Source organism: Crinia signifera, chromosome 5 (assembly GCF_055691185.1).
Source record: "Crinia signifera chromosome 5, ASM5569118v1, whole genome shotgun sequence".
NCBI lineage: Eukaryota > Metazoa > Chordata > Amphibia > Anura > Myobatrachidae > Crinia > Crinia signifera.
This window is the reverse complement of record NC_139221.1, coordinates 156,125,195-156,137,398: the sequence shown is the minus strand read 5'-3', so window position 1 is coordinate 156,137,398 and position 12,204 is coordinate 156,125,195. Positions and strand designations below refer to the sequence as shown.

Sequence of the window (12,204 nt, the reverse complement as noted above, 5' to 3'; positions counted from 1 at the left end):
GGGTAAGTTATTTTGTTTCTATGCATGGTAAATATGCATTATTCTTACACTGCAATTTAGGTTTCAGTTTCAATACACCCCACCCAAATCTAACTCTCTCTGCATTACATTACATTTACCGACCTGCAGTGCACATGGTTTTGCCCATTTTGAGTACAAATTTGTCCTGAGACCAGGTCTGAATTAGGCCCAATTTCCCAGCATGCAATACCAGGGCATTTACTTTAAACTCAGACCTTTAAATTCCTTAAATATTCTTTCATAGGTTCACATTGTTTTGCATGGAGAAGATGGTGTATCTGAAACACGCGAGTTATATTGTCCAGACAAGTCTCTGTTTGAAAGGAATTCACGTCACACATTTATCATGAGGTAATTCAAAATCATATAGAATTATAGTCTCAGTGAAATGATAGTTTGCATACATACAAAGTTGACGCTATCTAATCCTGTGAAATACTGTATTTAAATTATTACAGTCAATGCTGGCTTGTTATACTTTATTACTAGTTTAACTAGAAATTAGTAATACAGTAATAAACTATTAAAAATCTTTTTTTGCACCATGTTTAAATACAGAGGGGCTCATTTTGAATGACATACAAAGTAACTGTAGTGCAGGCAGCTGTGGGAAGTCTATATACTACTATATGCTAATGTGAGTATCATTAGGGGTAATGTGGTGGTCTGTGCAATTGTAATCCTGTGCCACCCATAATTTTATTCCAGCCACCGCAACCAATATCATCAGTATTGGCTCTTGCACCAGCCCCTAAGAGGTCCATTAGAAACATGCTTTCTTTCCTCACATTGATACATGTCTGCAACACTCCCATTATACCACATAGAGTACTGAATTAACCAAAGAGCAACTGTGGCAATTGCACAAGGTGCGGTGGCACATGTGACCTGGGTTTTTTTGTGCACATCATACTGACACATTTATTGCTAGGTGGTTATGTGCAATCACTTTGTCACCACCCTTTTCCCAACCTAAAGCACCCTTTTATACGGAGAGATAGATCTTGTCAGCAGCGCTGACAAGCGCGCTGCTGCGGTGCCGCCGCAGCAGCGTCCCGGCGCCCTTAGAAGGGCGGTCCGGGCACTTCCGCCCGGCGAGTCCAGGGGAAAGGACGCGACGTCCGCCCGGCTGCGGCGCGTCACTTCTGCCCAGCCGGGGGACTGTAGTGAAAGTCTGGCCGCGTCACCCGGTGGTTGCCAGGCAACCAGGGGACGCCGGGCGGCGCGCGCCCAGACAGCTGGGGCTAAATTAAAACAGGGTGAGGGCCGGATCTCACGGCGGAGGCTGATTGGCCAGCAGCACCCTTTTAAGGGGGCTGGCCCAACTCAGCCCCGCCGGTGATATTGTTTCTTGTGGAGAGTCAGTTACTCTCTGGTGTCCCGGTCCCTGCTCTTTTGACCACTCTGCACCAGTCCTGTGCCGCCTCCCGTGCCACTTGCTCGGCTACATTATACCGCTGGTCCTGCGGTTGTTCCGTGGTCAGCAGCCGTGTCTTCTGGTCCCGCCGAGATCCTCCAGACGTGCACTTCTTCATCCATTGCCGCTGGTGTTTCCGATCCGGTTGTGTAAGTGCTCCAGTGGAGCCTGGTTCATTATTCTTTTATTTGTGGGCAAGCAGCCCTTATTCTTTAGTTGTTCTTTCCTGGTTTATGCCTGGCCTCTCCGAAGTTAGGAAAGGCGCATGCTAGGGGGTACTCGCCCGTTTTTGGGGTATCGGTATTTGTATCATTTATTGTAGGGGTGTCTTTGGTATACCCCGTCTCGTTTGGCTCTGGTGTCTGTGACTTGGTCACACCCCCCGTCCTTGGTCTGGTGCCGCGAGATAGGGTGTTCTTTCCAGCTAGGCCCTATTAGCCAGTTCCTCCTCTTGGTCCGAATCCCTGACGGTCGCCGTGGGTTTGTCCCAACATAACACCTGGCTGCATCGGGGTTAGAGTCGGCTTAACTGACTCTTTCGAACGCGGCGGCTACAGGCGAAGCCTAGCACCTTGCAGCCCGCGGTCACTGGTCCGGGACGGCCAACAGAGTCAGCGTAGGGCTTTGCCGTGGCCGTTCTAAACAGCGGTCCCGGCTGAGGGCTCAGCCCACCACCTACCTCACATCCACCCACGCACGTTACATTATCACCGGCCCAAAAACAGATTATATAGATTTCATTTATATAATATACCTGTTTTGTCCGTGGGTGGTTCTGGGTGAGCAGAGCTCTCATTATGAATCCTACCTCCCCCCCGTTAGATGCCCAGGTTGCGGGTCTAACACAAATGGTGCAGGAATTGTCACTCCGGGTTTCTAATCAAGAGAGAGCACCTCGTCCATCTCCGGGGCCAATTCCTGAACCCAAAATGAATATGCCTGACCGGTTTTCTGGTAATAGGAAGGAGTTTTTCAATTTTAGACTCCGACCAAGGTCCACCGGTTCGGAGGCCCAAAGGGTGAGTCTGGTAATCTCCTGGTTACAGGGAGATCCACAGACGTGGGCTTTTGGCTTACCTCCTGATAGCCCTGTCCTGGACAATTTTTTCAAGTCCTTGGGTTTACTTTATGATGACCCGGATCGGGAGGCGTCTGCAGAGTCTCACTTACGAGCATTAAAACAGGGAAAGAGTCCAGTGGAGGTGTACTGTACAGAGTTCCGCCGCTGGGCGAACGACTGTGGCTGGAATGACCCCGCTCTGCGCAGTCAGTTTCGGTGTGGGTTATCCGACACTATAAAGGACAGCTTGATTCAATACCCAGTCCCTGGTTCGCTAGATAAGCTCATGGAGTTGTCTATTAAGATAGACCGCCGACTCCGCGAACGCAGAGCTGAGAGAGCGTCACTCTCTAATCCCATCCCATACGTTTCAGAATCCTCGGAAGATACCGAGGAACCCATGCAATTGGGGTCCATTCGGATCACTCCCAAAGAAAGATCGCGCAGGATCAGCGCTGGTTTATGCCTCTACTGCGGGCGTAGAGGTCATCAATATCGCGCCTGCCCCAATAGAGCGGTAAAAGATCAGGCCAAGTGAGAGAAGAGGAGACTCACTTGGGCCTGAAGCTGTTTTCCTCAAATAACTCCTTATTGATCCCTGCGACCCTCGTCTATGGAGAGAGCTGTTTTAATTGCTCAGCTTTCGTTGACAGTGGTGCTGCCGGTAATTTTCTGGATTCTGCGTTAGCCGAGAGTCTCGGTATCTCCGCCATCCCATTAAGTCATAGGATCACCATGAGAGGACTGGATGGGAGTCCTCTGCTCAATGGGGAAATTTATTTTTGTACTCCCAAAGTACGGCTTTCTATTGGGGTACTTCATAAGGAGGAGATTTCTTTCTTTTTGGTCAAGTGTCCAGCCGTCCCGCTGGTTCTGGGTCATCCTTGGTTGGTCCTCCATAGCCCGCAGGTTGATTGGAAAACAGGGGACATTGTGCGGTGGAGTTCCTCTTGTTTTGATTCCTGCATAAATCCCTCTTTTCTTCAGGCCTCTGTGTCACTCTCAGCTATACCGCCAGCATACGTAGATTTCTCGGATGTTTTTTCAAAGGGTAAAGCGGATAAGCTTCCGCCCCATCGTTCCTATGATTGTGCCATTCAGCTTATACCCGACGCTTCCTTACCTAAGGGGAGACTTTATTCTTTGTCTATCCCGGAGACCAAGGCCATGAATGAATACATAAAAGAAAGTTTAGAAAAGGGGTGTATCCGCCTGTCTAAATCTCCTCTTAGCGCTGGATTCTTCTTCGTGGCCAAGAAGGATGGGTCCCTACGTCCTTGTATCGACTTTCGGGCCTTAAACAAAATCACCATAAAAAATGCGTATCCCCTTCCCCTCATTTCAGTTTTATTCGACCAATTGAGGTCCGCCACGGTCTTCTCCAAAATTGACCTCAGAGGGGCGTATAACCTCATTAGAATAAAAGCAGGGGATGAGTGGAAGACGGCATTTAGCACACACTCTGGGCAGTACGAGTATTTAGTGATGCCCTTTGGGCTGTCCAATGCCCCTGCCGTATTTCAAGACTTTATCAATGATGTTTTACGAGATTTTTTGGGAAGTTTTGTAGTCGTTTACTTGGACGACATTCTGATTTATTCCAAGGATCTAGATTCACACAGAGCCCAGGTGAAGCAGGTTCTCCAACGGTTGCGGGAGAATAATTTATTCGCCAAACTCGAAAAATGTGAGTTTGAAGTTCCCGAAATCGCATTTTTGGGATATATCATCTCAGCTGAGGGTTTTAGCATGGATCCTAAGAAGCTCCAGGCGATAGTGGATTGGGTACAACCAACCAATCTTAAGGCAATCCAAAGGTTTCTTGGATTTGCCAATTACTATCGACGCTTCATTTTTTCTTTCTCCTCTATTGTAGCTCCTCTGGTTGCTCTTACCAAGAAGGGTTCGGATCCAGGGAATTGGTCCTTACAAGCCAAACAGGCTTTTCAAACCCTCAAAGAAGCCTTCGTGTCCGCTCCTATTCTCAAGCACCCGGACCCTGAGCGTCCCTTTGTGGTGGAGGTGGACGCCTCGGAAATGGGTGCAGGAGCAGTGCTCTCACAAACCAACCCCAAAACTCAGATTCTGCACCCTTGCGCCTATATGTCTAAGAAATTCTCTGCAGCAGAGACCAATTATGATGTTGGTGACAGAGAATTGTTAGCCATCAAGTGGGCCTTCGAGGAATGGAGGCATTGGCTAGAAGGTGCTAATCATCAAGTAGTGGTATTAACAGACCACAAGAATCTGCAGTATATTGAAGCAGCCAAGAGACTTAATGCCCGGCATGCCCGCTGGGCGTTATTCTTTACTCGCTTCAATTTCATCATTTCCTATAGACCCGGTCCGAAGAATGTTCGAGCGGACGCCCTGTCACGGTGTTTTGTTCCACAACATTCCACAGAAGACTCGGTGGTCCCCATTCTCCCTGCCTCCTGCATACGGGCCGGCCTCAGGTTGACGCTAGAAGGGCTCATTCGCCAGGCCCAAGACCAGGCCCCTGCTCAGACTCCTAGAGGTCGGTTATTTGTCCCTGAGACTCTCAGGCGAAGAGTACTCACAGATTTTCATGATAGCAGGACTGCAGGGCATCCCGGGATTCATAAGACCAGGGACTTATTGGCCCGAGTTGTGTGGTGGCCAGGAATGTCCAAGGATGTCAGGGACTTCGTGCGATCATGTCTCATTTGTGCCAAACAGAAAGTGCCTCGGTCTAGGCCTTTTGGTGAGCTCATGCCGTTGTCCATTCCGGCAAGGCCATGGTCCCACATTGCCATGGATTTCGTGGTAGGCTTACCAATATCTGCCAACTGTCAAACCATTTGGGTTGTCATTGACAGGTTTTCTAAAATGGCACATTTTGTAGCCCTTAAGCAGGTGCCGTCAGCCAGGGAGTTGGCTTCATTGTTTCTGAGGCATATTTTCAGACTGCATGGATTGCCCACTGACATTGTTTCAGACAGGGGTCCGCAGTTTGTAGCACAGTTTTGGAGGGCTTTTTGTGCAACTCTTAAAATCAAACTGAGCCTGACGTCCGCTTTCCACCCTCAGTCCAACGGACAGACTGAACGGCTCAACCAGTCCTTGAAACAGTATCTGCGCTGTTTTATTTCTAAGTTGCAGAATGATTGGGTGGAGCATCTCCCCATGGCAGAATTTGCATATAATAATGCAGTACATTCTGCCTCTAAGGTGTCACCTTTCTTCGCAGTATATGGTTTCCACCCTCAGGCCAATTCTTTTGCTCAGGCTCCGTCTTCAGTTCCATCTCGGGTCTTTCACTTCAAGACCTCGTGGAAAAAGATTCAGGATGCTCTTAAGGAGACAGCATGGAAAGAGAAGGTGTTGGCGGATCGATTTAGACGCCCTTGCCCATTTAAAGTTGGTGACTGGGTCTGGGTTTCAACCCGAAACATCAAATTGCACCAACCTTCGGCAAGACTTGGGCCCAAGTTTATTGGTCCATATAAAATCATCAAGAGGGTTAATCCGGTCGCTTTTCGCTTATTGCTGCCTAAGTCCCTCAAGATTGTGAATACCTTCCATGCGTCTCTTTTAAAGCCTGTCTTCTTTTCTCATAAATTTCCCCGGAAGATCATCAGAGGGGTTCCTTCAGTGGATGTTCAGGGACAGCAGGAGTTCTTGATTGAAAAAATTATGGACTCCAAATTTGTCCGTGGTGCCCTTCACTTTTTGGTCCATTGGAAAGGGTTTGGGCCAGAAGAAAGGTCCTGGGTCCCCGATAGGGATGTCCATGCCCAAAACCTGAAGAGAAGATTTTTTCTGGAGTTTCCCCATAAACCTGGGGGTAGAGGTTTCAAAACCTCTCCTCAAGGGGGGGGTACTGTCAGCAGCGCTGACAAGCGCGCTGCTGCGGTGCCGCCGCAGCAGCCTCCCGGCGCCCTTAGAAGTCCAGGTGAGTCCAGGGGGAAGGACGCGACGTCCGCCCGGCTGCGGCGCGTCACTTCCACCCAGCCGGGGGACTGTAGTGAAAGTCTGGCCGCGTCACCCGGTGGTTGCCAGGCAACCAGGGGACGCCGGGCGGCGCGCGCCCAGACAGCTGGGGCTAAATTAAAACAGGGTGAGGGCCGGATCTCACGGCGGAGGCTGATTGGCCAGCAGCACCCTTTTAAGGGGGCTGGCCCAACTCAGCCCCGCCGGTGATATTGTTTCTTGTGGAGAGTCAGTTACTCTCTGGTGTCCCGGTCCCTGCTCTTTTGACCACCCTGCACCAGTCCTGTGCCGCCTCCTGTGCCACTTGCTCGGCTGCATCATACCGCCGGTCCTGCGGTTGTTCCGTGGTCAGCAGCCGTGTCTTCTGGTCCCGCCGAGACGTGCACTTCTTCATCCATTGCCGCTGGTGTTTCCGATCCGGTTGTGTAAGTGCTCCAGTGGAGCCTGGTTCATTATTCTTTTATTTGTGGGCAAGCAGCCCTTATTCTTTAGTTGTTCTTTCCTGGTTTATGCCTGGCCTCTCAGAAGTTAGGAAAGGCGCATGCTAGGGGGTACTCGCCCGTTTTTGGGGTATCGGTTTTTGTATCATTTATTGTAGGGGTGTCTTTGGTATACCCCGTCTCGTTTGGCTCTGGTGTCTGTGACTTGGTCACACCCCCCGTCCTTGGTCTGGTGCCGCGAGATAGGGTGTTCTTTCCAGCTAGGCCCTATTAGCCAGTTCCTCCTCTTGGTCCGAGTCCCTGACGGTCGTCGTGGGTTTGTCCCAACATAACACCTGGCTGCATCGGGGTTAGAGTCGGCTTAACTGACTCTTTCGAACGCGGCGGCTACAGGCGAAGCCTAGCACCTTGCAGCCCGCGGTCACTGGTCCGGGACGGCCAACAGAGTCAGCGTAGGGCTTTGCCGTGGCCGTTCTAAACAGCGGTCCCGGCTGAGGGCTCAGCCCACCACCTACCTCACATCCACCCACGCACGTTACAGATCTGGCCAAGGTCCGTTTCATTGGAATAGGATGGAGATACACACAAAAGTGTAACTTAACATTTGTGAATGTGCTTTATTAAGAACTTGCCATTTTCACCTGTGACTAGGGAAGTACCAGTCCCAGGGTCTGCTGTATGGATTAATGTCCCATATTTTATTTATTATCATTTTTCTTGTTATTCTGTATGTTTGGCTACCATGTATTATTTATATTCACAGTTTACCTGACAGTCTTGGACCACTATGGAAGATCCATGTTTGGCATAACAACAGTGGTCACTCCCCAAGCTTGTATATTAGTCATGTGGTTATTAAAGATCTTCAGAGTGGAACCAGCTGGTTTTTCTATGCAGAGTGCTGGCTTGCAGTTGATGAGGGAGATGGAAAAGTGGAGCGTGAATTCACATCTGTAGGACATGGATTAGGATTCAGAAGGGTAAATGTATTTGTATTTCAGAAACTATGCAGCTAATGTACTAGTTTACATCTCAGTGTTATATGAGAGCTAGCAAAGGAGACCGGAAGATACCTAAGGTGCCCATACAGGTTACAATTATTGTATACAATATTGGGTACTTGTTTTCTAGCACGGCTACAATCTTGTCCATCGTGTACCTTAAAGTTAAAGGTACACGATGGACGCGATGGACCCGATTTCCTTTGAAATCAGGTCCATTTTGCCGGCAAAGGCAAAATCGGGACCATCGCGTCGGTCGCGTGCATTAACATGGCCCACGACGTGACCAACGCGATTTTGCCATAGGCTTCAATGTTAAAATATTTTGAACATTGAAATCGGGAGCATCGCGTTGGTCTTGTGCCATTATAATGGCACAAGATGAGATGGACTTTAAGTCCATTTTACATAGCAAACAATGTGAAATGGGCCAATATGACCCATTTCACATTGTATATGGCCCTGTCATCGTTAAAAAGTTAAGCAACCCCATTTTGAGCGTCACCCCATGATTGACACCAACCCGAAGCGTGGCGAGCGCAGCGAGCCCGCGAGGGGCGGCGGTGTGCGTCCTCTGACCTTTTCATACCCCTACTATCCACGTCGGTGTGGAGTTGAGAATATAAAGTGTGGCAAGCGCAGCGAGGGGACATATTTGGGATCTGGGGACTACTTTACATTGAATCCAATGTAAAATAGGGTCCCAGGGGCCCTATTCACATTTGATTCAATGTAAAAATCGGGTCGATCGCATCGCATGCGATGCGACCGACACGATTTTTCCGACCCGATCACCCCGATACAAATCGGTGTGGCAGTGCTAGGAAACAAGTACCCAATATTGCATCTCATCGCAAAACCCATGAGATGACATCTAGTTCCAAAAGTATATGCTGCACCTACTTTTTGTACTAGATCTCATCTCATCGCAAAACCGAGATGCGATATTGTATACAATAATTGTAACGTGTATGGGCACCTTTCAAGGTGCCAAAACACGGTACAATTATTGTATACAATTTGGACTAGATCACATTGCATTGCATAGGTTTTGCAATGCAAAAAGATGAAATGAGATGAGATCTAGTAAAAAAATTATGTGCAGTACTTACTTTTTGAGCTGTGCGATGAGATGTGTGATGGGAGCGCGCATCTCATTGCACCCAGCAATTGTACTGTCTTCTACCTTCTGTGTGCACTTAATTGCAAAGCAAGTTTATACCAGTTCACACACTGAAAGTGCTTAAGTTATAAGTGAATTAGACTTTCAACGCCACCTTGTGGCTGCTTATTTAAATTGGTGTAAAAAAGTGATCACCCCGTGACATTAAATGAAAAAATAAAAAATGCAACTCACCCCAGAATTGATCACATTCAGGTGAACTTCCCAGCAGGTGCCCTCCAGGAAACCTTAAAACCAAAACATTCTCCGAGCCAGGGAAAAGCTCATAGCATGATATTGTTTAAAAAAATTAATTTATTGAAACAATACACACATAAAATGAAAACAGTAGAAGCATATCTGATTTGATGTCAGCGGGATGGAGAGGTAAATAGTAATATATATATATACACACACACACACAAACAGAAATAAGTGCGCAAGTCCCACAAAAGTCCAATTCCAAATAGGGTTGTAGCTGAAACCTAAGTTCCAAGATTCCTGCACTCTGGTCTGTGTGTGACCGGCAGCTCCTGATATAACACCCGTTGAGAGAAGAAGGAATAGATGTTCGCCTAGGTTATTTTTTCACCTCAGCATTTACACAAACTTTTAAAAGGTTATTTTTATTCAACACATTGGTACATGGATTTACATTTCAAATGATGATTTTACAATCCAGAAGACAATTAGACATATATGATGATCCTACATCAACTGATGTTTACAAATGAGGATTTCACAGATGTAACCCCTTGGAGGTTACATCCACTATTGTTTGTCCTGACGACAGGGGAGACCCCGAAACGTTGACCTGGAATAAACCTTGTCATTCCTTCCCCGCTACACTGAGAGTCCCCGAGTGCCCATTTCTTCCCTGTATATATATATATATATATATATATATCAATCAAGAAAAGGGGTATGACCTTTCTCCGCACTGACGTTTAGGCAGCACTTCCATAGGACCTTGCTGTTAATGAAGGTTCTGGGAATAAGAATAGAAAAAGGAAAAAATAGAAGTGCGCTCTATAGTTTTTCACCACTTTTGCATCACAAACAGTATACGGAATCAAAAAACAGTTTTTATTTGAATTTTTACATATGATTCAAATAATTGATCCAATGGATGATCCAACACTAGAATGACATTCTCACAGATATAACCCTACGCGTTTTGTCCGCTAGGACTTCTTCAGGGGTGATCTGGATCTAAACGGTGAAAAAATGTGCCGTAAATAAAATCATAATGAAAGAGTACTTGATTAAGTACCTTTTTAGCCTATACAACCACCAAAGGAGGAACATGATGATGTAGAGAAAGGAGGAGGGGAGTGGAAAGTCCAGAAAAAATATTCCTAGGAACTCTGTGTCCCTTAGAATAATGTGTGCTTAAAAATGTGAATAAGAATTCTACATACCCAGTCTAGTTTATGAAGATGAGCTAGTGCACTTGAAGTAAAAACTGACGACGTCAGACTTTGTAAACGTACTCTGTCATACAGAAGGAATTGGCTCCTATGTGCCCTATAAGTGAATATAGTCCCAGTGAGCATATCTATACCAGCCTAGTACAATTTTTAGTTAATAAATTAATAAATAATTCATACACAATAAATAAAGGTACACATACCAAAAAATCTGATGGGTATCACTTAAAAACAGGAATTTTACAGCTCATAGACAGGTGAAACTTCCAAACTTGGTACATTGGTAAATCTACCCCTGAGTTCCTAGGAATATTTTACTGGACTTTCCACTCACCTCCTCCTTTCTCTACATCATCCTGTTCCTCCTTTGGTGGTTGTACAGGCTAAAAAGGTACTTAATCAAGTTTAGATTCAGATCATACCTGAAGAAGTCCTAGTGGACGAAACGCGTAGGGTTATATCTGTGAGAATTTCATTCTGTGTTGGATCATCCATTGGATCAATTATTTTAATCATATGTAAAGCTTTTATTGAAAGAAAAAATGTTTCTGCACTAAAAATTCAAATAAAAACATTTTTTTAATTCCGCTTACTGTTTGTGATGCTAAAGGGTTGAAAAAGTAGCGCACTTCTATTCTTTCCTATATATATATATATATATATATATATATATATATATATATATATATATATATATATATATATATATATATATATATATATATATATATATATTATTCTATCTATCTATATATAGACATATAGAAAAAAATACTCCTTTCACAAACCGAATAATCCATAGAAAGAAACCAGCACTGGAAGATAAATTAGAAAAAGAAAGGCATTCAGTTTAAAATGCGAACAGTACCAGCATGAACAGACATAGCGCCTGATTCAGGTTGACTCGCTTAGCAGCGTAAATTCACTGCTTAGAGTGGCATCTTACGCCACCCGCTTGGCGAGCGTATGCCTGGCCCCTGCTGCCGTGTGAACATCCCTGCCGCATTAGGAATGGATGTTTAGCATATTCTAATTTAAATAATAATCTGTATATTATAATGATTTTCTATGTCTTTTATACCAGCTCTTCTACTGCAAATTCACGGAGTATTTGGAAGACTTCCACTTCTGGGGCTCAGTCTGTAGCCGACCTTCTTACAGTTGGTTTACTTATACACAGCGAATCACTGCATGTTTTATCTTACTTGTGGGTTATATGTGCTTCAACATTGTCCTCATCCACCAGAAAGATGATCAGGTATTGCTTTACGCATGTAGGGCTGTGAATGCAGAGAATGGGTCATGTCATCTATAATACATTTGCGTATGATGATGTAATATGTACCTCTAAGGAGGAGGCCCTATTCTTAAACTGGGCATACACTTTAAAATGATCTGACAGATCTGGCTGCTTGGAATGAAAATCTGATAATGAATGAGATCGAATGACAATTAACCATTTACTCCCAAACACGGAAAAATTTTGAAAAACTGTAGTTCATGTTACACATAGCTTACGTCCATGATTTAACAAATGTATCTGACCGACAGATTTTGTCCATTTCCCAGTGTTTTCACTTAGGGCCATATGTATCATGCTTCAAAAAGTGATCAAATGGTGATTGATAAACAGCCAGCCAGTCAGCTCCTAACTTCCATGTTACAGGCTGGGTTTGAAAAATGACAGGTAGGAGCTGATTGGCTGGTTAATTTCACTCT

The 12,204-nt window shown here is 45.7% G+C and overlaps 1 protein-coding gene across 1 annotated transcript in view; it reads left to right on the top strand.

The window, feature by feature from the left end:
• The window catches only part of PKD1L1 (polycystin 1 like 1, transient receptor potential channel interacting), a 167,611-nt gene that overhangs the window by 112,935 nt on the left and 42,472 nt on the right, over window positions 1-12,204 (top strand). The window contains exons 29-31 of the mRNA XM_083145173.1: window positions 266-372; window positions 7,656-7,872; window positions 11,570-11,743. Coding sequence (XP_083001299.1) covers window positions 266-372; window positions 7,656-7,872; window positions 11,570-11,743 — 498 coding nt within the window. The remainder of the gene's footprint in view (window positions 1-265; window positions 373-7,655; window positions 7,873-11,569; window positions 11,744-12,204) is intronic.